Here is a 24,204-nt window from a genome sequence, read left to right on the forward strand (position 1 = left end):
ATAGGGAGAAATTTTTTTGGTTGGTGGGGAGACTAGGACAAGGAGACATAACCTTAAAATCAGAGGTAGGCCATTCGGGAGAGAAGTTAGGAAACACTTCTTCAAGCAAAAGGGTGGTAAAAGTGTAGAACACTCTCCCACAAAAAGCAGTAGATGCTAGCTCAATTAATATTTTTAAATCGGAGAGCGATAGATTTTTGCTAGTCAAGGGTATTAAGGGATATGGAGCAAAGATACAGATCAGTCAAGATCTCAATGTATGGGTTCGAGGGGCTGAATGGCCTACTCCTCTTCCTTTAAACATTCATGTTAAGAAAAAGGAACACAGATTAACCATGAAAGCGTTATTGATGCCTTAAATATGAGACAGACACATGCACAAACTTACAATCACTGTTCGGCTTCTTTGGGTTGACAGGTGCCTTATCTTCAAAATCTAAATCTGAAACAAAGTTAGAACATCTGAATGAAACCATTAGCACGATGAAAGGTCATCGGCCTGAAACGTTAAAGTTGTTAAAGACACTTGCCCACTGTAGAAGTGGATCACATCCATCAAGGCGGCCCCAAATTCAAAGCCCTGCTCTGTGTAGAGTTAGCCGATCTCAGCAGCAGGAGCGCTACGATTAGCTTTAGTGCCCCTGACCTAGGAGGGTGCAGGGGGGGGGGGGGGGGGGAAGAGGGAGGGTGCACTGGGAAGAAGCAGGGTGCCCACTCCTGAAATCTATCCAGTAACCCTTGCTGGGAAGTGTGCAGGTTGGGCACGGACATGATCAGGTTTGGCTGGAATGCCCACAAGGAGCAGCAGCTTTTTTGGATAATATTGTTCTTGGGATGTGGGCAACAGCAGCACGGTAGCATTTATTGCCCATCCCTCGTTGCTCAGAGCATTAAGGGTTAACCACATAGTGTGCAACTGGAGTCACATATAAGCCAGACTAGGTTGGGGTAGCAGGTTCCCTTTGCTGCCATCTTAAGGTTACAAGTGATGAATAGCCACTAGGTGCAAGGTACTGCAGGACAGATGGTGTCAGTGGAAAAGTATTCAAGCACAAGTCCGTTGGGGGGGGGTGGATTTTAACCTTAATCGCCTGCCAGAAACGGAGCAGGTGGGAGGTTAAAGTGGGTTACATATCCGCCGGAAAACCTCCTGGGCCCCGCTGAACGCAATTTTCACTCAGGCCCACCCAAAGCCGGCGGGGTCCCTCTTTAAACGTGCAGATTGGGGTCGGATGACATAGTCAGGCCCTGAATGCAATTTTAACTCAAGCCTGAGCAGGGAAATCGCCGCAGCTTCCCCAGCAGGCTGAAGAGCGTCGCGATCTGCCCGGGAAGGTGAAGATGCTCAAACAGGTAAAAACTTTCCTGTGTGGGGCCAGAGGTGCTCCTCCAAGCCCCACAAGGAAAGTTGTGGCCTCCCCTGTCCCGGACTCGCACCCCACCCCACCCCCCCCCACTTCCCTCTCGCAAGACTCTCCCAGAACCCCCTTTTCGGGTGGCGAAGGGCTGCCTGATTTTCCGGAGGCTGCCAGCCATTTCCTGCCCAGGCTGGCACGATATTAACGAGGCACAAGTGTTAAAATAGCCCAGGTCTCAAAATTTTCCTACAGCGAGTTGCGTTTCACACTCGCCCTGCCCCCACCCAGAGTTACATCAGTGTGACAGTCGTCATAAAAGTTTTGCATATATGCACACTTCTTAATATATTGCAGACATTTTAAAAATGGGGACAAATCTAATTCCGGCTCCTGCAGGCTTGTTAAGAGTATGTAAAACAATGGAAAAGATTCTAAATACTAGAATGGAGGAATAATGTACGCATAGTTTAACAGCTAGAATGGATTTATGAGAGGGCGATGTTGCTCAACAAACACAATTAATGTTACAAATAAGAATCGATGAGTACATAGGGGAACACTACAAAATAATTTGGACTTCCAGAAAGCCTTTGACAAATTTCCATACAAGAGAAACGGCTCGAAGTAAATTTTTTAAAAAAGGAACACCAGGTAGAAAATGGGCCTGCATCATCGGATCAGGGGTAGGCCATTCAGTCCCTGGAGCCTGTTCCGCCATTCAATTAGATCATGGCTTATCTGTATCTTAACTCCACTCAACCGCCTTGGTTCCGTAACCCTCACTATCCTCGCCTAACAAAAATCTTATCAACTAAAGTTTTGAAATTTTCAATTAACCCCCAGCCTCTTGGGGGAAAGAGTGTTCCAGATTTCCACTACTCTGTGTGCGGTAGGATAAAATGGGAAACCAAAACTCCTTTTGCAAGTGGTGTAATGCGACAGACTGTAAACGGAAGGGGAGCGGTGTGGAGTTGCAGTACCGCAGGAGTTTGTGCTTGGACCCGTGGTAGATAAGGGAGCGTCTACGATGTTATTTACAGGGACTTCCAGAAGGCATTTGACAAGGTTCCACACAAGTGACAGTCAACAACAAATAAGAGCACATGGAATTGGAGGCAACCTATTTTGCTTGGATAGGGAATTGGTTAGGAGGTACGAGACAGTGAGTGGGGATAATGGGCATTTATCAAATTGGCAGGATGTAACTAGTGGTGTCCCCCAGTGATCTGTATTGGGGCCACAGCTTCACACTATATTTATAAATGACCTGGATGAATCACAGAATCATAGAAAGGTTACAGCATGGATAGGGGGCATTCGGCCCATTGAGTCCGTGCCGGCTCTATGCAAGAGCAATCCAGCTAGTCCCACTCCCTGCTCTTTCCCCATAGCCCTGCAAATTTTCTTCCTTTCAAGTACTTATCCAGTTCCCTTTTGAAGGCCACGATTGAATCTGCCTCCACCCCCCCCTCAGACAGTGCATTCTAGATCCTAGCCACTCGCTATGTAAAAAAGTTTTTCCTCATCTCACCTTTGGTTCTTTTGCCAATCACTTTAAATCTATGTCCTTTGGTCCTTGACCCTTCCGCCAATGGGAACGGTTTCTTGCTATCTACTCTGTCTAGACCCTTCATGATTTTGAATACCTCTATCAAATCTCCTTGCAACAGTCTCTGTTCCAAGGAGAACAACCCCAGCTTCTCCAGTCTATCCACGTAACTAAAGACCCTCATCCCTGGAATCATTCCAGTAAATCTCTTCTGCACCCTCTCCAAGGCCTTCACACCTTTCCTAAAGTGCGATGCCCAGAACTGGACACAATACTCCAGTTGTGGCTGAACCAGTGTTTTATACTTTGACTTCCATACTTATGTTCTCTATGCCTCTTTATAAAGCCCAGGATCCCATATGTTTTTTTTAACCGCTTTCTCAACCTGCCCTGCCACCTTCAACAATTTGTGCATATATACCCCCAGATCTCTCTGTTCCAGTACCCCTTTGAGTTGTGCCCTCTAATTTATATTGCCTCTCCTTGTTCTTCCTACCAAAATGTATCACTTCGCATTTTTCTGCGATAAGTTTCATCTGTCACGTGTCCGCCCATGCCACCAGCCTGTCTATACCCTCTTGAAGTCTATCACTATCCTCCTCACTGTTTACTACCCTTCCGACTTTTGTGTCATCTGCAAATTTTGAAATTGTGCCCTGTACACCCAAGTCCAAGTCATTAATATATATCAAGAAATGCAGTGGTCCCAGCACTGACCCCTGGGGAACACCACTGTACACCTCCCTTCAGTCCGAAAAACACCGTTCACCACTACTCTGTGTTCCCTTAGCCAATTCTGTAACCATGTTACTACTGCCCCCTTTATTCCGTGGGCCACAATCTTGATGATAAGCCTACCATGTGGCACTTTATCAAACACCTTTTGAAAGTCCATATACACCACATTAACTTCATTGCCCTCATCTACCCTCCCTGTTACCTCATCAAAAAAATCAATCACGTTAGTTAACCACGATTTGCATTTAACAAATCCGTGCCGGCTTTCCATAATCAATCCACACTTGTCCAAGTGACTGTTAATTCTGTCCCGGATTATTGTTTCTAAAAGTTTCCCCACCACTGAGGTTAAACTGACTGGCCTATAGTTGCTGGGTTTATCCTTACAACCTTTTTTTTGAACAAGGGTGTAACATTTGCAATTCTCCAGTCCTCTGGCACCACCCCCCGTATCTACGGATGTTTGGAAGATTATGGCCAGTACCTCCGCAATTTCCACCCTTACTTCCCTCAGCAATCTAGGATGCATCTCATCTGGACCGGGTGACTTATCTACCTTAAGTACAGCCATCCTTTCCAGTACCTCTTCTTTATCAATTTTTAGCCCATCCAGTATCTCAACTATATCTTCCTTTACTTGGCAGCATCTTCTTCCTTGGTAAAGACAGATGCAAAGTACTCATTTAGTACCTCGGCCATCCCCTCTGCCTCAATGAGTCGATCTCCTTTATGGTCCCTAATCGGCCCCACCCCTCCTCTTACTACCCGTTTACTATTTACATGCCTGTAGAAGACTTTTGGATTCCCTTTTATGTTGGCTGCCAGTCTATTTTCATACTGCCCCTCTTATTTCCTTTTTTCACCTCTCTTCTGAACTTTCTATATTCTGCCTGGTTCTCACTTGTGTTATCAACCTGACATCTGTACTTGATGACAGGGTGATAACACATGAAGGAACAGGGAGCCATATATCTAAGTTTGCTGATGACACTAAGTTAGGTGGCACAGTAAATAGTGTAGATGGGAGTAGAAAGTTGCAAAGAGACATTGACAGATTAAAATGAGTGGGCAAAACTGTGGCAGATGGAGTTCAATGTGGGAAGGTGTGAGGTCATCCACTGTGGACATAAGAAAGATCGATCAGAGTATTTTCTAAATGGTGAGAAGCTAGGAATTGTGGATGAGCAGAGAGATTTAGAGGACCAAGTACAGAAGTCACTAAAAGCTAGTGGACAGGTACAAAAAATAATTAGAAAGGCTAATGGAATGTTGGCCTTTATCTCAAGGGGGCTGGAATACAAAGGGGTGGAAGTTATGTTACAACTGTACAGAGCTCTGGTTAGACCCCATCTGGAGTCCTGCGTTCAGTTCTGGGCACCGCACCTCACCTCAAGAAGGGGTGCAGCACAGATTCACTAGAATGATACCGGGGCTAAAAGGGTTAAATTATGAGGACAGGTTGCATAAACTAGGCTTGTATTCCCTTGAGTGTAGAAGATTAAGGGATGATCTAATTGAGGTGTCTATGATGATTAAAGGATTTATTAGGGTAGATAGAGAGAAACTGTTTCCTCTGGTGGGAGAGTCGAGAACAAGGGGGCATAACCTTAAAATTAGAGCTAGGCCGTTCAGGTGTGATGTCAGAAAGCACTTCCTCACACAAAGGGTGGTAGAAGTTTGGAATACTCCTTCCTCCCCCCCCACCAAAAAAAAAAGCTGTTGAGGCTGGTTCAATTGAAAATTTCAAGACTGAGATTGATAGATTTTTGCTTGCTAAGGTTTAAGGAACCAAGGCAGGTAGATGGAGTAAAGATACAGATCAGCCATGATCTAACTGAATGGCGGAACAGGCTCGAGGGACTGAATAATTGTTCCTATGACCCCTGTTTCTAATTGACAGAAACCAATTGGTAAACTGGTTCAATTTGCAAATACACTAAAAAAAAATGGGAGTGCAGTAGTGATAGAGGATGCAGGTAACAATTTGTGGAAGGTTTTGATACACATGCAATTGGGTAGAAAAATGGGAAATTACATTTTATTACTGACATATGTGCTGCATACTGGGTGAAAGAAAAAAGCATTAGAATCATTAATAGAATTAATAATTCAAAATTCAATTAATTATAATTAATAGAATTAAGCAGCATTAACACCAACACACCTAATGAATGATCTCAAGTTTCCTCCTCTTAAAAAAAAATATTTTAAAAAAAAATATATAAACAGCACTCCCTCTTCGGGGAAGATATTCAGCAGGGGTCAGAATCCTGTCAATAAATGGGCTGTGTTCTAAAACAACACTAAAAGCAAAATCTTTTTGAAATAGCCTATTTTGTAGAACCATAATCTGAAGAGTTACATTTCTAATCAAACTCTTACTGTGCAAAACACTTATTTAAAAAAATACTTACCGATATCAGGCAAATCGGGATCCACAGCTGCAGAGGAAAATAATATGCAATTAGAACAGATGTTTACGGTGTTCAATAACCTCCCCCAAGTTCTTCTACAGAAAATATTGTCAAATGTTATAGCTACTGTATAAATAGGTTTGGAACGTGTTCTCCCATTGCAGATGACTGATGGGGTGGAAGGAAGCAGAATAACAGGCAATAAGATTTACAGACGGGTAATGTTTCACTTACTCAGTAATGCTCCAAGCTGTTTCCAAAAAAAGAGACACTGCAAAACAGGAATCTCCCTCCCATTCCATCATTTCTTCCAAGTATAGTTTTCATTTTTTTTTAAAAAAAGGATTATATGACACTGATTAACATTTTAAGTAAAATAAAAATGGAAGTATATCTTAATGTAGGCCCTCTAATGGCATGGCGGGCACACGCATTGCTCGACAAGGTGCTGTTGCATGTCAACTTGGAGGGTCTCAATTTTGTGTTCGCTTATCTCAGCTAGAGCAAACATTTGGAGCTACAAGTAACCTGTGTGTGGCTGGGCATCAGGGGTTTAAAAAAAATGTGGAATATCAGCTCAGGCTCCTACCACTAATTGCCATCGCAATACCTCTCTGCAAGGCATCGGTTGAGGACAGGATGACAGGAGTCAAGTAGCACCCTTCCAACATTCGCTGTCCACATTCACGCAAGACAGACCGACACTCATATTGTGCCTGATCATAGCTCAAAACATTTTAACACCCCACAGTTGCTTCGAAATGCAGGGACTTTGTAAGCAAATTAGGCTGCCATTTTGTTCACAGTAAGATCCCACAAACAAAGCTGAGATAAATGACCAGTTAATCAGTTTCTAGTGGTGTTGGTGAGGGAGGACTGCTGTCCAGTTTACAAGAGCACTCAATTGTGCAAATAGCATCCTGGGAGCCTTAACATCCATTTGAACAACTGCAACAAGTAAACAAGGACTTGATTGAACATCTCATCTGAAAGCACTCCCTGTGGTCTACACCAGGACAGTCATCTCAGATGGTGTGCTCAAATCTTGGGAATGGAGCTTGAATCCAGGACTCTGACCTACAGGCAATACTACCATATAGTAACTCGTATATTATATGCCCACTGGAAAAAGTCACCAGGATCACTGCACAAGACTAAGTTCTATGCTTTCTCCAGCCATTAGTCTGCCTCAACAGCCAACTGATCTACTTTTGTGTGATCAGTAAATTCCAAGATTAAGTTCCCTGTGCCCAAGTCCAAATCATCGGTGTAGTCACACAGAGAGCAAGTGAATTCACCACTGACTCCCGAGGTCACAGCACTTCCAACCCTTCTCCAGTCTGAGCAACATTCATTTGACCCAACTCTTTTTCCAGTTCATAAACCAACTTTCTATCCATGCTGTTACATTTTCTCTTCGGCATTACATCTAAATTTCTTTTTTAAACAAGCCTGTGATCAAATGCCTTCCAAAAGTCCATATGCCTACATTTACAGTATTCCGTTTATCTATCCAATTGTTCATTTAAGAAAAAACTTATTTATCAAACATGACTTGCCTTCAACAAATTCGTGGGGACTGTCCTTGATTAACCCATTTATTTCTGAAAGTTCACTAATTTAATTTTGTATTATGGATTCTAGGAATTTGCCCATAACTGACTTTACACCAATTGGTCTTTAGTTACCCAGATTATCCTTCTCTCCCCTCGTTTAACAAATGTACTACATTTGCCACTCTCCAGTACCACAGCACAATCTGAATATTTATGTGGATAGCATCATATCTAACGGTGAAGGTCAGGCTGCATCTGTGGGCAGTGAAACAGAGTTAACGTTTCAGGTCAATGATTTTTCATCTGAACTGGAAGATGTTAGAAATACTATAACTTCTTCCAGTTCTAATGAAAGGTCATCGACCTGAAATTTTATCTCTGTTTCTCTCTCCACACATGCTGCCTGATCTGCTGAGTGATTTCCAGCAGTTTCTGTTTTTATTGCAGATTTCTGGTCCTGGGGCATTGGGGGAAGGTGCGATCCGTACAAGCCAAATAGGTTACATCTCAACAGGGCCGGGGCCAATATTGTTGCGGGGAGGTTCGCTAGTGCTGTTAGGGAGGGTTTAAACTAGCTTGGCAGGGGATGGGAACCTGAGCGTAGATTCAGAAGGGAGAAAAGCAGAGCTAGAAATGTACAGCAGAAAATTAGTAAGCAAGTTTGGAAGGCAGAGGAAACAAAGGCTAGAAAATAAACAAAAAGGAGTTGGCAGTGCTTAATGTTATATACTTCAATGCAAGAAGTCTAGTGAATAAGGCAGATGAGCTGACAGCACAGATAGACACGTGAAAGTATGATATCATAGCTATTACTGAAACATAGCTTAGAGGGCAGGAATGGCAGCTCAACATTCCTGGTTGCATGGTTTCCAGACATGATAGAGAAGGGGATAAAAAAGAGGGTGGGGGTCGGGGGTTGCAATATCGGTTAAAGGAACAATTACAGCTGTGAGGAGGATCATCAAATGAGGTCATATGGGTTGAACTGAAGAACAAAAAATGGGGAGTGTACTATAGATCCCCGAACAGTCAGAGGGAGAAGAGGAGCAAATATGTATGCAAGTTTCTGAAGTGCAAAAACAATAGGGCAACAATAGGGGATTTCAACTACTCTAACATTAACTGGAATAGAATCAGTGTAAACGTTAGAGGGCGCAGAATTCTTAAAATGCATTCAGTAGAACCTTTTTAGCCAGTACGTAGCAAGTCCAACAAGAGAGGGGGCAATTCTGGACTTAGTTTTAGGGAATGAAGCTGGGCAGGTGGAAGGGGTATTAGTGGGAGAGCATTTTGATGGTAGTGATCATAATTCAGTTAGATTTAGTGCAATTATGGAAAAGGGCAAAGATAGACCAGGAGTAAAAGTTCTCATTTGAGGAAAGGCCAATTTTACTAAGCTGAGATGTGATTTAGCAAGAGTGGACTAGAAACGGGTACTTGAAGGTAAATTAGTGTCGGAGCAGAGGGAAGCATTCGAGGAGGAGATAGTGAGGGTTCAGAGCAAATACCTTTTCCACAAGAAAAAGGGTGGGACTCCCAAATCTAGAGCCCCCTTGGATGTCAAGGAGCATACCGGGTAAGATAATGCAAAAAAGGGAAATTTGTCAGACACCAAGAGCTCAATACTGCAGAAAGCCTAGAAGAGTATAGAAAGTGCAGGGGTGAAATTAAAAAGGAAATTAGGAAAGCAAAGAGAGGGCATGAAAAAATATTGGCAAGTAAAATCAAGGAAAACCCAAAGATGTTTTATTGATACATAAAGAGCAAGAGGATAACTAAGGAAAGAGTAGGGCCTATTAAGAGACCAAAAAGGTAACCTATGTGTGGAGGCGGAAGATGTGGGTATGGTTCTTAATGAATTCTTTGCGTCAGTCTTCACAAAAGAGGGGGACAATGCAGACATTGCAGTTAAGGAGGAGTGTGAAATATTGGATGGGATAAACATAGTGAGAGAGGAAGTATTAAAGGGGATTAGCATCCTTTGAAGTAGATAAATTGCCGGGCCCGGATTAAATGTGTCCCAGGTTGTTAAGAGAAGCAAAGGTGGAAATAGCGGAGGTTCTGACCATCATTTTCCAATCCTCTCTGGCTACAGGTATGGTGCCAGAGGACAGGAGGACTGCTAACATCGTAACCGTTGTTTAAAAAGGGAGAGAGAGATAGGCCGAGTAACTACAGGCCAGTCAGCCTAATCTCAGTGGTGGGCAAACTATTGGAAAAAATTCTGAGGGACAATATTAAGTCATTTAGAAAGGCACGTATTAATCAAGGACAGTCAGCATGGATTTATTATGGGGAGGTCATGTCTGACTAACTAGCAAGTGGAGGCATTTTTCCTGGTTATTGGCATAGGTGTGCAAAGATCTGCAGAACAGTCAGAGGCCTGGTAATCTCCCGGACATGCCTGCTATCATCTTATACCACCTGAACGGCAAAATACGGAACTTGCTGCAAACTTGTCTTGATTTTAAAAAAACTACATTGCCTGAAAGGGTGATGGAAGCATATTCAACAGTAACTTTCAAAAGGGAATTGGAAAATATATATATATTTTTTTTAAAAGTAATAATTTGCAGGGCTACAGGGAGAGAACAGGGGAGTGAAACTAATTGAATAGCTCTTTCAGAGGGCCGGCACATGCACAATGGGCCGAATGGCCTCTTTCTGATTAATTAAAATCGGAAATATGGAAAATTTAAAACAAAGCAAGGCTCCAAAAAAAACTGTAAACATTATGTAAAAAAGACAAAGGTTATTGAAGAGCTGCGGACAAAAGGAAAAGGAAACCCAGCAGAAATGCCATTAAATGGTGCCGGATGTATTTTTGAGTCAGTCAATCTGGAACCTTACATCAATGCGAACACAATTAAAAAAGCATGCTGAATTGTTTTTCCAATTCAGCGTTCCCTCTGCACTAGTTGCACACATCACAGTTCTCATGGCGCACAAGACTGGTAAATCAGCCCTCATATCTCAGCGCAAATAAGTACATTTAGAAGAGGAGGAAATAAGGGGAGGGAGAAAAGTTAAAATAATTACAGTAAGGTATGCACATTTTAAGAATGCTTCAAATGCTGAAGCTACATCACACTGCCTATTTGAGAGCCAAGTGAAAGCTTTTGAATGAAAACAGATGGGGCAATTTTCCATATTTGAGTCCATATCAGGCAGGCAGACCGATCGCTCAAAAGCGCCACCCAAAAGGAGCCATCTGATGCCCTTTTCACGGTACGACGCAATTTTAAATGAATTCTATGAGCTGCCAGCACGAAACACGCTCCCAAGAGGCAGCTTGCTGATGTGGCAGGCGGGATATCTGGCAGGGAGGCTGAATTTGACGAGCCATCAGCAGAACGTAAAAAGGGGAGGGGTGGAAGTGACTGGACTGAAAGGAGGCACCAGTTTACAGCAGCAGGCAAAATTTATTTGCAGGACCGAGATTAAACATGGATGCCTTTAGGGCTCAAAATCCACAAGAGACTGCAAAAACTAAAACATGCACCAAATCTGCTTCCTGCTTTCCCTGACCACATCCAAGGATCCCTTTAATGGACACTCAAAATGGCCGCCCCAACTTCTATCACCCATGTTTGGTGGGCAAGGACAGGAACTAACGGTAATCCGGTATTATCCCGATGCCTGTTTCTGGCGACTCCTCATTTGGCATCCATCTAAAAGTCAGAATGATAACTGAGAGCGATGAAGTGTTGCGTCCATTTCCTTTGTTATTTAGTCCTGCTAATGCCCCAATATGAATTGCAAACAGGGCAGGAAGGACATGAAAACATGCCCTCAGTGTTTCCCTTAATGGCCCTGCATAAACAGTAAGTCTTGCACAGGTCTATCAGATAACTGAACAAGCCACCGTCACAAGTAACCCCCTCCTGCACAACAGTCACTGCACTACAAGAATAATTCATTGTGTGAAATCTTCCAGGACATTTCAATCTGAAAAGATGCTACATAAATGCGAATATTAAATCATGAACTCACAATCTAAATCGTATAAATAAAATTAATCATCAATACATACCTGGGGGTTTTGTAGGAATATCTTTCATAGCATCAGCAAGGTCAAATAAATTGTCGTCCCCTGCAAGATAAAACACAAGTGTTGAAATCTCAATATCCCGAACTTATTACTTAAATTAGGATTCATGATCTCAACTCTTGCCTCCAAAAAGTAGTGTAATCCACCCGCCAAACCAGTTCTTGATCAGATATAAATACAATGCAGAGTGATTAGCTGGATACAAAGTTTCCTAGCCATTTTATCCTGGGAATAAAATCCCTGCATGTACCAATTGAACGCCTCACTGGACACTGGACACAAAGCATAAATTAGAGAGCCAATACAATAATCTACACGGATTTTAGCAAGGCTTTTGACAAGGTACCACATGGCAGACTGGTCAAAAAAGTAAAAGCCCATGGGATCCAAGGGAAAGTGGCAAGTTGGATCCAAAATTGGCTCAGAGGCAGGAAGCAAAAGGTAATGGTCAACGGGTGTTTTTGTGACTGGAAAGCTGTTTCCAGTGGGGTTCTGCAGGGCTCAGTACTAGGTCCCTTGCTTTTTGTGGTATATATTAATGATTTGGACTTAAATATAAGGGGCATGATTAAGAAATTTGCAGATGATACAAAAATTGGCCGTGTGGTTGATAGCGAGGAGGAAAGCCGTAGACTGCAGGAAGATATCAAAGGACTGGTCAGATGAGTAGAAAAGTGGCAAATCGAATTCAATCCAGAAAAATGTGAAGTAATGCATTTGGGGAGGGCAAACAAGGCAAGGGAATACACAATAAACGGGAGGATACTGAGAGGTGTAGAGGAAGTGAGGGACCTTGGAGTGCATGTCCACAGATCCCTGAAGATAGCAGGACAGGTAGATAAGATGGTTACAAAGGCATACGGGATACTTTCCTTTATTAGCCAAGGCATGGAATATAAAAGCAGGAAGGTTATGCTAGAACTGTATAAAACACTAGTTAGGCCACAGCTTGAGTACTGCGTGCAGTTCTGGTCACCACATTACAGGAAGGATGTAATTGCACTAGAGAGGGTACAGAGGAGATTTACGAGGATGTTGCCAGGACTGGAGAATTTTATCTATAAGGAAAGATCAGATAGGCTGGGGTTGTTTTCTTTAGAACAGAGGAGGCTAAGGGGTGATTTAATTGAGGTGTATAAAATTAAGAGGGGCCTAGAGTGGATAGGAAGGACCTATTTTCCTTAGCGAGGTCAATAACCAAGGGGCATAGATTTAGAGATTGGTAGAAGGATTAGAGGGGAGCTGAAGAAAAATTTTTTCACACAGAGGGTGGTGGGGGTCTGGAACTCACTGCCGGAAAGGGTGGTAGAGACAGAAACCCTCATCACATTTAAAAAGCACCTGGATATGCATCTAAAGTGCCATAACCTACAAAGCTACGGACCAAGTGCGTGAAAAGTGGGATTAGGCTGGGTGGCTCATTTTTGCCAGACGCGGACACGATGGGCCGAACGGCCTCCTTCTGTGCCGTAAATTTTCCATGATTTTCTATGAATAATCCTGAAAGGACGAGGAAAAAGCATATTTAAAAATCTATCCATCCGCTCTCCACAGACACGTGTACATATTAGAACTGGTTATGAAAGAGAGAGTCAGTCAGGGGTAGTTAAAATTGAGGCCGCAGTCTCTGACCATTAATACAGAAGCAGCCATTTTCAAAATTCAGCCCATCTTTCAAAGTGCATCAGCACGATGAATAGAACTGGTGTTTAGCTTGACGTTTATACATCAGATCCCTTTTGAAAGAAAGAACTTGCATTCATATAGCATTTTTGATATAGGAGCAATCTCGTGATGGTTCTTGTCAGCCAATTCACATAAGCATGACAAAAAAAAAACATACCCACAACTACCAAGGTATTTGGTTGATAAGTGGCCCAGGCAAGTGAAACAATAGCCCAGGTATTTGAAATGAGTATGTTTTGTAGCACCAGCCTCCAAAACATTCCTGTCTCTTCACTAAAGATAACAGAACTAGCATTTTAAATATCCCTTCCTTTTCCAAGATGTGCTTTATCTTAATTAGATCTTGAACAAATAAACCATGTTTATCCTCAGGCTCAGCATCTCAACCATTTTTATCTTAGCATAGCTGCAGCCTCCACTTTATAACTTCAGTCACCTTTGGTTTTATGTAGCAAGACAAAAAAGCCCCATTTCTGTCACACCCTTTTCACAGTTCTGTGCAAGAGATTTTTTAACAAAAATCATTTAGGGTATAAAAAAATCCCATGGCACTATTTGAAGAACAGCATAGGAGTTCTCCCTGCGTCTTGGGCAACATTTATCCCTCAACCAACACCTGAAACAGATGATCTGGTCATTTATTTAATTACTGTTTGTGGGACTTTGCTATGTGCAAATTGGCAGCCACGTATCCTACATTACAACAGTGGCTACACTTCAAAAAGTACTTCACTGGTTGTAAAGCACTTTGGGACATCTTGAGGTCATGAAAAGCGCTATATAAATGCATCTTTTTCTTTTATTTCTAATCTTTCTATAAGTCACCCGGTCTGGATGGGATGCATCCTAGGTTGCTCAGCGAAGTAAGAGTGGAAATTGTGGAGGTGCTGGCCATAATCTTCCAAACACCCTTAGATACGGGGTTGGTGCCAGAGGACTGGAGAATTGCAAATGTTACACCCTTGTTCAAAAAAGGATGCAAGGATAAACCCAACAACTATAGGCCAGTCAGTATAACCTCAGTGATGGGGAAACTTTTAGAAACGATAATCTGGGACAGAATTAGCGGTCACTTGGATGAGGGTGGATTGATTAACAATTCCATGCTGGCTTTCCCTAAAGGCAAATAGTGTTTAACTAACCTGATAGAGTTTTTTGATGAGATAATAGAGAAGGTCGATGAGGGCAATGCAGTTGATGTGGTGTATATATGGACTTTCAAAAGGCGTTTGATAAAGTGCCGCATGGTAGGCTTGTCATCAAGATTGAGGCCCATGGAGCAGTAGCAACATAGATACTGAATTGGCTAAGTGACGGAAAACAGTAGTGGTGAATGGCTGTTTATTGGACTGGAGGGAGGTGTACAGTGGTGTTCCCCAGGGGTCAATGCTGGGACCAATGATTTTCTTGATTATATATTAATGACTTGGATGTACAGGGCACAATTTCCAAATTTGCAGATGACACAAAACTTGGAAATGTAGTGAACAGTGAGGAGGATAGTGATAGACTTCAAGAGAATATAGACAGGCTGGTGGAATGGGCGGACATACGGCAGATGAAATTTAACGCAGAAAAATGCGAAGTGATATATTTCGGTAGGAAGAATGAGGAGAAGCAATATCAATTAGAAGGCACAACTCTAAAAGGGGTACTGGAACAGAGAAATCTGGGGATATACGTGCACAAATTGTTGAAGGTGGCAGGGCAGGTTGAGAAAGCATTTAAAAAAGCATACGGGATCCTGGGCTTTATAAATAGAGGCATAGAGCACAAAAGGATGGAAGTCATGATGAATCTTTATAACACACTGGTTCGGCCACAACTGGAGTATTGTGTCCAGTTCTGGGCACTGCACTTCAGGAAAGATGTGAAGGCCTTAGAGAGGGTGCAGAGGAGATTTACTAGAATGATTCCAGGGATGAGGGATTTTAATTTTGTGGATAAACTGGAGAAGCTGGAACAGAGACGGTTGCAAGGAGATTTGATGGAGGTATTCAGAATCATGAAGGGTCTAGACAGAGTAGATAGAGAGAAACTGTTCCCATTGGTAGAAGGGTCAAGAACCAGAGGACACAGATTTAAGGTGATTGGCAAAAGAACCAAAGGTGACATGAGGAAAAACTTTTTTACACAGCGAGTGTTTAGGATCTGGAATGCACTGCCCGAGGGGGTGGTGGAGGCAGATTCAATCATGGCCTTCAAAAAGCGAACTGGATAAGTACTTGAAAATAAAAAAATTTGCAGGGCTACGAGGATAGGGCGGGGCAAGTGGGACTAGCTGGATTGCTCTTGCATAGAGCCAGCGTGGACTCAATGGGCCGAATGACCTCCTTCCGCGCTGTAACCTACGATTCTCTCTACCTTTCCTATCAGAAAGCACTTCACATTTAAATAAAGTGGCCACAAAATTACCCACCTCCCCTGACCGATGCTCCTGCATTCTCCCATGTTCTCCTTAGTTTATCTCTCCTACTTTGATAGTCAGCAAATTGCTGGAATTGCATCTATGCTCTGTCACTTTATGTATATCCTTGCTAATACGTTTGTCCCTCAAACTGATGAGTCCATTTCACTCCCAGAATTCTGCCATTCATTCTCCTCCTCCCTGATCTCTGCCCTTCAAAAGTCTCTACTTTCCCCCTCTTTTGATGTATGCCTTCCATAAACAACCCCAACCCACTTGATTGTTGGAATTACTTTTATGCAAATTAAATGTGGGTGGTATCTTAAATCGATTCGAAAAGAATCGGAGAAAAAAAAAGCCGCTTGCAAATTCTAAACTTTCATTTAATAACTTAATTTTAAAGTAATGATATATTATGTTGTCGAACCATTTCCAGAAGTGTTCTGCAATATTGCCTGTGGAAATTTTCCAGATTATATTGTGCAGCAGAACAGGAATTAGAACAAAAAAAAATTCTGTGCATCCTTGCTTGCATGTGCACTGTGGTTTTAAAAGCTTGAAGAACAAACTCTCATTTATATGGCACCTTTCGCGACCTCAGGATGTTCCCAAAGCAGCTTACAGGCAATGAAGTACTTTTGGAGTGCAGTCACTGTTGTGATGTAGGAAACGCAGCTGCCAATTCGTACACAGCAAGGTCCCACAAACCTAAATGAGATATATGACCAGATCATCTATTTTAGTGATGTTGGGATAAATATTGGCCAGGACACCGGGGAGAACTCCCCTGGGGTTGGAGGCGGGGGGGGGAGGTGGGGAAGAAATATCCAGCGAGCCCAAAACCGCATCGCATACCAGTGTCAAGAAAAAATGGTTGTCCTTGCTTCTAATTGCATTGTTTCTTTCACATGAATCTCAGACCCTCCAAAAGGCAACAGCAATACCTCATTTACTTGACAGTGGTAAAGTCAGGGCCTCTGGTGACAGCACCATTCTAAAACAAACGCAGCAAAGGTGGTCACTTTTTGGGTGTTCACCTACCAACCAACCAGTAGGCTGGTTTAATTTCATTAAGAGACAGAGGTAGAGAAAAAAACCTCAACAGTTCAGCAATTCCCACCCCCATGAACCTATAGATTTCTGCAGGGAGAAATGAAAATCAGAAATCACATGTGGACGCCAATAGTTTAAAAGAAGGAAAGGAAGGGAAGATGATGAACCTTGTTAAAATACTGAAATCATGGACCAGTGATGCAAAGGCAAAATGAACACGGAAGCAAACAGGTTTTGAGATGAATCCCAGGAAAGTGTTCTATTCCACATCCAAGTCAGTTAAATAAATAGATTATATATACACACAACTGCTTCACGGCTTGTTTTGCCAATCATTAGAGGGTTGAACAATGATCAACTTCTTTTATCTGAGTAGCTTGGCAACAAACAAAGTGGATGATCCCAAGCTAAAAAGTTTACTTCAAAAAAAAAATGTGAAGCAAGCAGAAAGCTTCAGCTCACTGCAGATGAGGTACCATTAACTGGGTTTCTGGCATGTGTGGAAATTTCTCCAGAAAAAAAAAAATTTCATTGGGATTTTAACATGAAATTTATTTAGCACACAGGAGGCGGCAGAAGTGGCAACGTGATCGTAAATTGGTCAGGACCCCAAAAGCCACTGTTGGCATCTCCTAGGAAGTGACTCAAGATCAGCATTAGAATTACACTGGGATTAGAACGCATCCATTCAGCTGTCAGATTTTGAATGAGCTCCCCATATAAGTAGATTAATCTGGAAACTGACACTGATTTATTTTAAGATAGGTATGCACTTCATAGAAACAAAAGTGGAATATATATTCACAAAAAAGTCTGAGGAACATACAATTGTGTTTAATGAGGCGATAAAAGCCAAGCATAAAAGCATTTTTGTCCCAGTTAGCTAAAATTAAAATCTGTTAACTTCCAGTTCATTTTCCTTTCCCTTTCCAACCAATTATCTAGGAGGGAGGTGAACACCAAGGGGGAGATGGGCCAACATGGACCCATTTTTGAAAATTAAATTTAAAACATTGAAGTGTAGAAAATTCTAAGAAAAAGATTTGGTTTACATATTGCTGCAGTTGCAGAACATTTGCACAATGGGACACTAATGACTGTAGTAGCTGTTCATACCCCTCCCTACATTACAACAAAGACTAGACTTCAAAAGTACTTCACTGGCCGTGAAGAGCTTTGGGACATCCCGAGGTCCTGAAAGGTGTTATATAAATTCAAGGTGAGGTGAGAGTGACTGCCCTTGACATCAAGGCAGCATTTGACCGAGTGTGGCACCAAGGAGCCCTGGTAAAATTGAAGTCAATGGGAATCAGGGGGAAAACTCTCCAGTGGCTGGAATCATACCTGGCACAAAGGAAGATGGTAGTGGTTGTTGGAGGCCAGTCATCTCAGCCCCAGGACATTGCTGCAGGAGTTCCTCAGGGCAGTGTCCGAGGCCCAACCATCTTCAGCTGCTTCATCAATGAACTTCCCTCCATCATAAGGTCAGAAATGGGGATGTTCGCTGATGATTGCACAGTGTTCAGTTCCATTCGCAACCCCTCAAATAACGAAGCAGTCTGAGCCCGCATGCAGCATGGACAACATCCAGTCTTGGGCTCATGTGTGGCAAGTAACATTCGCACCAGATAAGCCAGGCAATGACCATCTCCAACAAGAGTCTAACCACCTCCCCTTGACATTCAACGGCATTACCATCGCCGAATCCCCCACCATCAACATTCTGGGGGTCACCATTGACCAGAAACTTAACTGGACCAGCCATATAAATACTGTGGCTACGAGAGCAGGTCAGAGGCTGGGTATTCTGTGGTGAGTGACTCACCTCCTGACTCCCCAAAGCCTTTCCACCATCTACAAGGCACAAGTCAGGAGTGTGATGGAATACTCTCCACTTGCCTGGATGAGTGCAGCTCCAACAACACTCAAGAAGCTCAACACCATCCAAGATAAAGCAGCCCGCTTGATTGGCACCCCATCCACCACCCTAAACATTCACTCCCTTCACCACCAGCGCACAGTGCCTGCAGTGTGTACCATCCACAGGATGCACTGCAGCAACTCGCCAAAGCTTCTTCGACAGCACCTCCCAAACCCGCGACCTCCACCACTTAGAAGGACAAGAGCAACAGGCACATGGGAACAACACCACCTGCACGTTCCCCTCCAAGTCACACACCATCCCAACTTGGAAATATATCGCCGTTCCTTCATCGTCGCTGGGTCAAAATCCTGGAACTTCCTTCCTAACAGCACTGTGGGAGAACCGTCACCACACGGACTGCAGCGGTTCAAGAAGGCGGCTCACCACCACTTTCTCAAGGGCAATTAGGGATGGGCAATAAATGCCGGCCTCGCCAGCGACGCCCACATCCCATTAACGAATAAATAAAGTGTGTGCTTCTTTCTCAACTTGTTTCACTGCATTCCTTTGGATTTATAACAATTGCCTCATGAAATTGTTTGACAGCTTTCTAATTGGAATTTGTAACGATTCATGTGTTCATAAAATAATAAATTTTTTTGAAAAAAACATGCTTTTGCTACCTCTAGACTTGACCGTTCTAATGCTCTCCTGGCCAGCCTCCCACCGTCTAAACTTCAGCTTATCCAAAACTCTGCTGCCCGTATCGTAACTTGCACCAAGTCCCATTCACCCTTGTGCTCACTGACCTACGCTGGTTCCCGGTCTGGCAATGCCTCGAATTTAAAATTCTCATCCTGTTTTTCAAATCCCTCCATGGCCTCGCCCCTACCTATCTCTGTATCCTCCTCCAGCCCTACAGCGCTCCAAGATCTCTGTGATCCTCCAATTTTGGCCCCTAGCGCATCACCAATTTCTGTCGCCCCACCATTGGTAGCCGTGCCTTCAGCTGCCTGGGCCCTAAGCTCTTAAATTCCCTCCCTAAATCACTTCCTTCTCCTTTAAGATACTCCTTAAAATCTACCTCTGCAACCAAGCTCTGTAACCTGCCCTCAAATATCGCATGAGGCTCGGTGTCAAATTTTGTCTGATAACGCTCCCGAGTGTTGCCTTGGGATATTTTACTACAGTAAAAGGCACTATATAAATTCAAATTTGTTTTGTTCGGGTAAAGTAACAACTGCATTTTAAAATCTCTTACCCATCAGATATCTCCAAGCTCATATGGAGTATTATTAGATATCAGACCTCACAGATCTCTAGTTCAACTTTTATTTTGCCCACTCTATCTCTCTCTCTCTCTGAATAATTTTAAGAATTTATGAGCTAGTGGGAGTCACATCACTTAGTAAATTTTTCATTTCACTGCCCTTACAGGCACAGAAGGGCAGTGACTTAGAAGACTTCCACAAGCATGTGGTATAGTACTAGTGGGCCAACAAAAAAATTCTGGAAATACACAATGGGGGTCGTAATAATCTAACCCGCCTGGTGGGAAACTAACGGTTCAGTTGCCTGTTTTGCACCCATGCCTGATTTTATTTCCCATTGACTTCAGTGTGTATAGGGGGTGTGGCCCACCAGGCGGCCACGGCTAGAATTGCCCCCAATAAGTCGGTCAGCATTTGTGAAGCGAAAAGATGGAACAGCAGTTCTCACAAGGCGTCTGTCCGAAAATTGCCCCGTCTTTTCTTTTCAGACCTGCTGTGTATTCTCAGCATTGGTGTTTTTTTCCTCCCTGTTTTACATCAGCTGACTGGTTTCTGCTTTATCTGAAAGGTTCCAAAACCCATCTTTAGTTAGGCACTTCCCTCCATTTCACCTCATAAGACAGAAGTAGTCGGAGTATCTGAAACAATGCAGGTGAGATCAGGAACGATCAGGTGCCATTCCATAGACAGCGTTAAGTCTTACAAGGATATTCTAGTACTCTCACGGTTACCAAAATGACTTTTTATATTATAGAGAATTTACAGCACAGAAACAGGCCATTCAGCCCAACTGGAATGCTGGTATTTACTCTCCACACGAGCCTCTTCTCACCCTACTTCATCTAACCCCAACAGCATATCCATCTAGAGACATGAGCACAAAATCTAGGCTGACATTCCAGAGCAGTACTGAGGGAGTGCTGCATTGTTGGAGGTGCCATATTTCGGATGAGACGTTAAAACGAGGTCCTGGCTGCCCTCTCAGGTGGATGTAAATGATCCCACGGCACTATTTCTAAGAAAAGTAGGGGAGTTCAGGAACAGAACAAAAAGAGAGATGTCTGCAATAGAGTGGAGGGCAGGAGTAATTAAATGACAAACAGTAATGGTACAAGGCAAAATAAGATCAACATTTTTTAAATTCATTCATTCATGGAATGTGGGCATCACTGGCAAGGCCAGCATTTATTGCCCATCCCTAATTGCCCTCAAGAAGGTGGTGGTGAGCCGCCTTCTTGAACCGCTGCAGTCCGTGTGGTGAAGGTTCTCCCACAGTGCTGTTAGGAAGGGAGTTCCAGGATTTTGACCCAGCGACGATGAAGTAACGGCGATGTAATTCCAAGTCAGGATGGTGCGTGACTTGGAGGGGAACATGCAGATACTGTTGTTCACATGCGCCTGCTGCCCTTGTCCTTCTAGGTGGTAGAGGTTGCAGGTTTGGGAGGTGATGTCAAAGAAGCCTTGGCAAATTGCTGCAGTGCATCTTGTAGAGGGTACACACTGCAGCCACGGTGTGCCGGTGGTGAAGGGAGTGAACGTTTAAGGTGGTGGATGGGGTGCCAATCAAGCAGGCTGCTTTGTCCTGGATGGTGTCGAGCTTCGAGTGTTGATGGAGCTGCACTCATCCAGGCAAGTGGAGAGTATTCCATCGCACTCCTGACTTGTGCCTTGTAGATGGTGGAAAGGCTTTGGGGAGTCAGGAGGTGAGTCACTCGCCGCAGAATACCCAGCCTCTGACCTGCTATGTAGCCACTGTATTGATGTGGCTGGTCCAGTTACATTTCTGGTCAATGGTGACCCCCAGGATGTTGATGGTGGAGGATTCAGCAATGGTAATGCCGTTGAATGTCATGGGGAGGTGGTTAGATTCTCTCTTGTTGGAGATGGTCATTGCCTGGCACAAAAGTTACTTGCCACTTATGAGCCCAAGCCTGGATGTTGTCCAGGTCTTGCTGCATGAAGGCATGGACTGCTTCATTATCTGAGGGGTTGCGAATGAAGCTAAACACTGTGCAATCATCAGCGAACATCCCCATTTCTGACCTTATGATGGAGGGAAGGTCATTGATGAAGCAGCTGAAGATGGTTGGGCCGAGGACACTGCCTTGAGGAACTCCTGCAGCAATGTCTTCGGGCTGAAATGATTGGCCTCCAACAATCACTACAATCTTCCTTGGTGCTAGGTATGACTCCAGCCACTGGAGAGTTTACCCCTGATTCCCATTGACTTCAATTTTACGAGGGCTCCTTGGTTTCAGCCAGGATGCTGTCGGGGCCCATTGCCTTTGCTGTATCCAGGGCACAATGAGACAACAGAAACAAAAGATGGCTCCAGAAGAGGTGCAAATGATTACAGCATAATAGCAGGGGAGAAGGGAAGCATGTTTCCAGCATTCTCTCTATTTCCGATTTCCAGCATCCGCAGTGTTTTGCTTTTAATTACTTTGTATGCAATGCAAACATGGTGGCCAAAGCACAGATGCTGCTCTCGCTTGATCCAAACTATACAAGTAGTACATAAATCACTATCAGTTATGCTGCAGAGGCGTCTAAGAAACAAACATCCACTATCCCATATTTGGCTAAAATCATTATCCGTTGATATTGCTCAAACAGAACAGCAGCAAGAAAATCTCTTAACAGTCAACATCTTCAGGAGGGGGAGGGCAGCATTGGCAGAGAAAGGCACTGCTCCATTAAAAGAAAAAAAAATTGAAAATTGAATCACCGTCATGTGAACCAACTTCCGTTTACGCAAGAGATCGAGATGGTTCAAATGCTGCTGCACTCACAAACAAAACTTATAGGAAGTGAAGGAGAGCAGGGAAAAGGCAAGAAAATATCCCATTAATGCTATACCAGTTTACAACATGGACTAACAGAGACAACCCTGTCCAGATGGTGAAATTTGCATTAAAACTTTTTGTATGGTAAATTTTAATCTAATTGAAAGATCAGCCTCTGATAATAGATTACAAATTTGCAAAATCAAGGCCCAGTGAAAGACACCATTGAGAATTCAGGAGTAGAAATGAGGAAAAGAACAACCAGGGACTAAATACTCAGAGCAATAAACTAGTGATTCCTCAGTTAATTGTACAGTATATTGTTAATATGGACATTTAACTAATGGACAAGTACTTAGCTTCTGAAGCTTTCCTGTGTTGCATCAAAAACAACCTATAATAGTTTGGAAATATTATGGCACAATACTCATCCAGAGCAAATTGTACAATGCCCACCATAAAATATTAACATACCAACTTTATCAGGTTCTTAAAATCCCATTTCACAACATCACATTAAAAACTAGAAAACCATTAACCCAGAACTTATATCTGTGGGGACCCATTCCTCATATTCTTAAACAAAATTTCAAAAGTAAGACAGCAAAATTGAGCTGGGTGAAAAGTAAACGTAAAAGGATTTTGAATCTTAGAAATTCTCTACCCCAGAGGGCTGTGGATGTTCAGTCACTGAGTACGTTCAAGACTGAGATTCATAAAATTTTTGGACACTAAGGGAATCAAGGGATAGGGAGGAAAAGTGGAGTTGAGGTTGAAGATCAGCCATGATTTTATTGAATGGTGGCCCTACTCCTATTTCTTATGTTATGTTCTAGGCTAGGGTTAGGGCCACTAAAGGATACACATGATAAACTCACAGGTAATGACAAAGAAATAACAGAATTATTAAATAATTACTTTGCCTCAGCATTTACCAGGGAGACCAACATGGTAGGTATGACATTAGAACAGATCAAAAAAGATACAAAGACATTTAAGATAGAGGGGGGGGGGGGTGGGGAAGATAATTGATAAACTAATCAAACAGAGAGGATAAAACCCCTGATCTGGATGGATTGCATCTGCACATATTAAAAGAAGTTAGGGGAGAGATAGCAGAGACACTATTACATATATATAAAAAATCATTAGAAAAGGGAATAGTGCCAGAGGACTGGCGGACAGCTAATGTGATTCCTATATTTAAGAACAGAGACAGAACCAGTCCAGGGAACTACAGACCAATTAGCTTAACATGGTAGGAAAGATAATGGAATCCTTATTCAAAGATGTAATAGAAAAATATCTAGAAACTGGAAATCTAATAAATAGTCAGCATGAATTTCAAAAGGGAAGGAAATGCTTGACCAACCTTATTGAATTCTTTGAAGAATTAACAGAAAGAGTAGACAAGGGTAATGTGGTAGATGTAATATATTTGGATTTTCAAAAGGCCTTTGATTAGGTACTG

The 24,204-nt window shown here is 42.9% G+C and overlaps 1 protein-coding gene across 3 annotated transcripts in view; it reads right to left on the reverse strand.

Annotated features, from left to right (window-relative positions):
• The window catches only part of cd99 (CD99 molecule), a 90,297-nt gene that overhangs the window by 33,921 nt on the left and 32,172 nt on the right, over positions 1-24,204 (reverse strand). For all 3 annotated transcript variants that reach the window (XM_067985716.1, XM_067985717.1, XM_067985715.1), the window contains 3 exons: positions 11,649-11,708; positions 6,060-6,086; positions 389-442 (listed from right to left, as the gene is read on the reverse strand). In XM_067985716.1, the coding sequence (XP_067841817.1) occupies positions 389-442; positions 6,060-6,086; positions 11,649-11,708 (141 nt within the window). The remainder of the gene's footprint in view (positions 1-388; positions 443-6,059; positions 6,087-11,648; positions 11,709-24,204) is intronic.

This window comes from Heptranchias perlo, chromosome 6, assembly GCF_035084215.1.
Source record: "Heptranchias perlo isolate sHepPer1 chromosome 6, sHepPer1.hap1, whole genome shotgun sequence".
NCBI classification, from domain to species: domain Eukaryota; kingdom Metazoa; phylum Chordata; class Chondrichthyes; order Hexanchiformes; family Hexanchidae; genus Heptranchias; species Heptranchias perlo.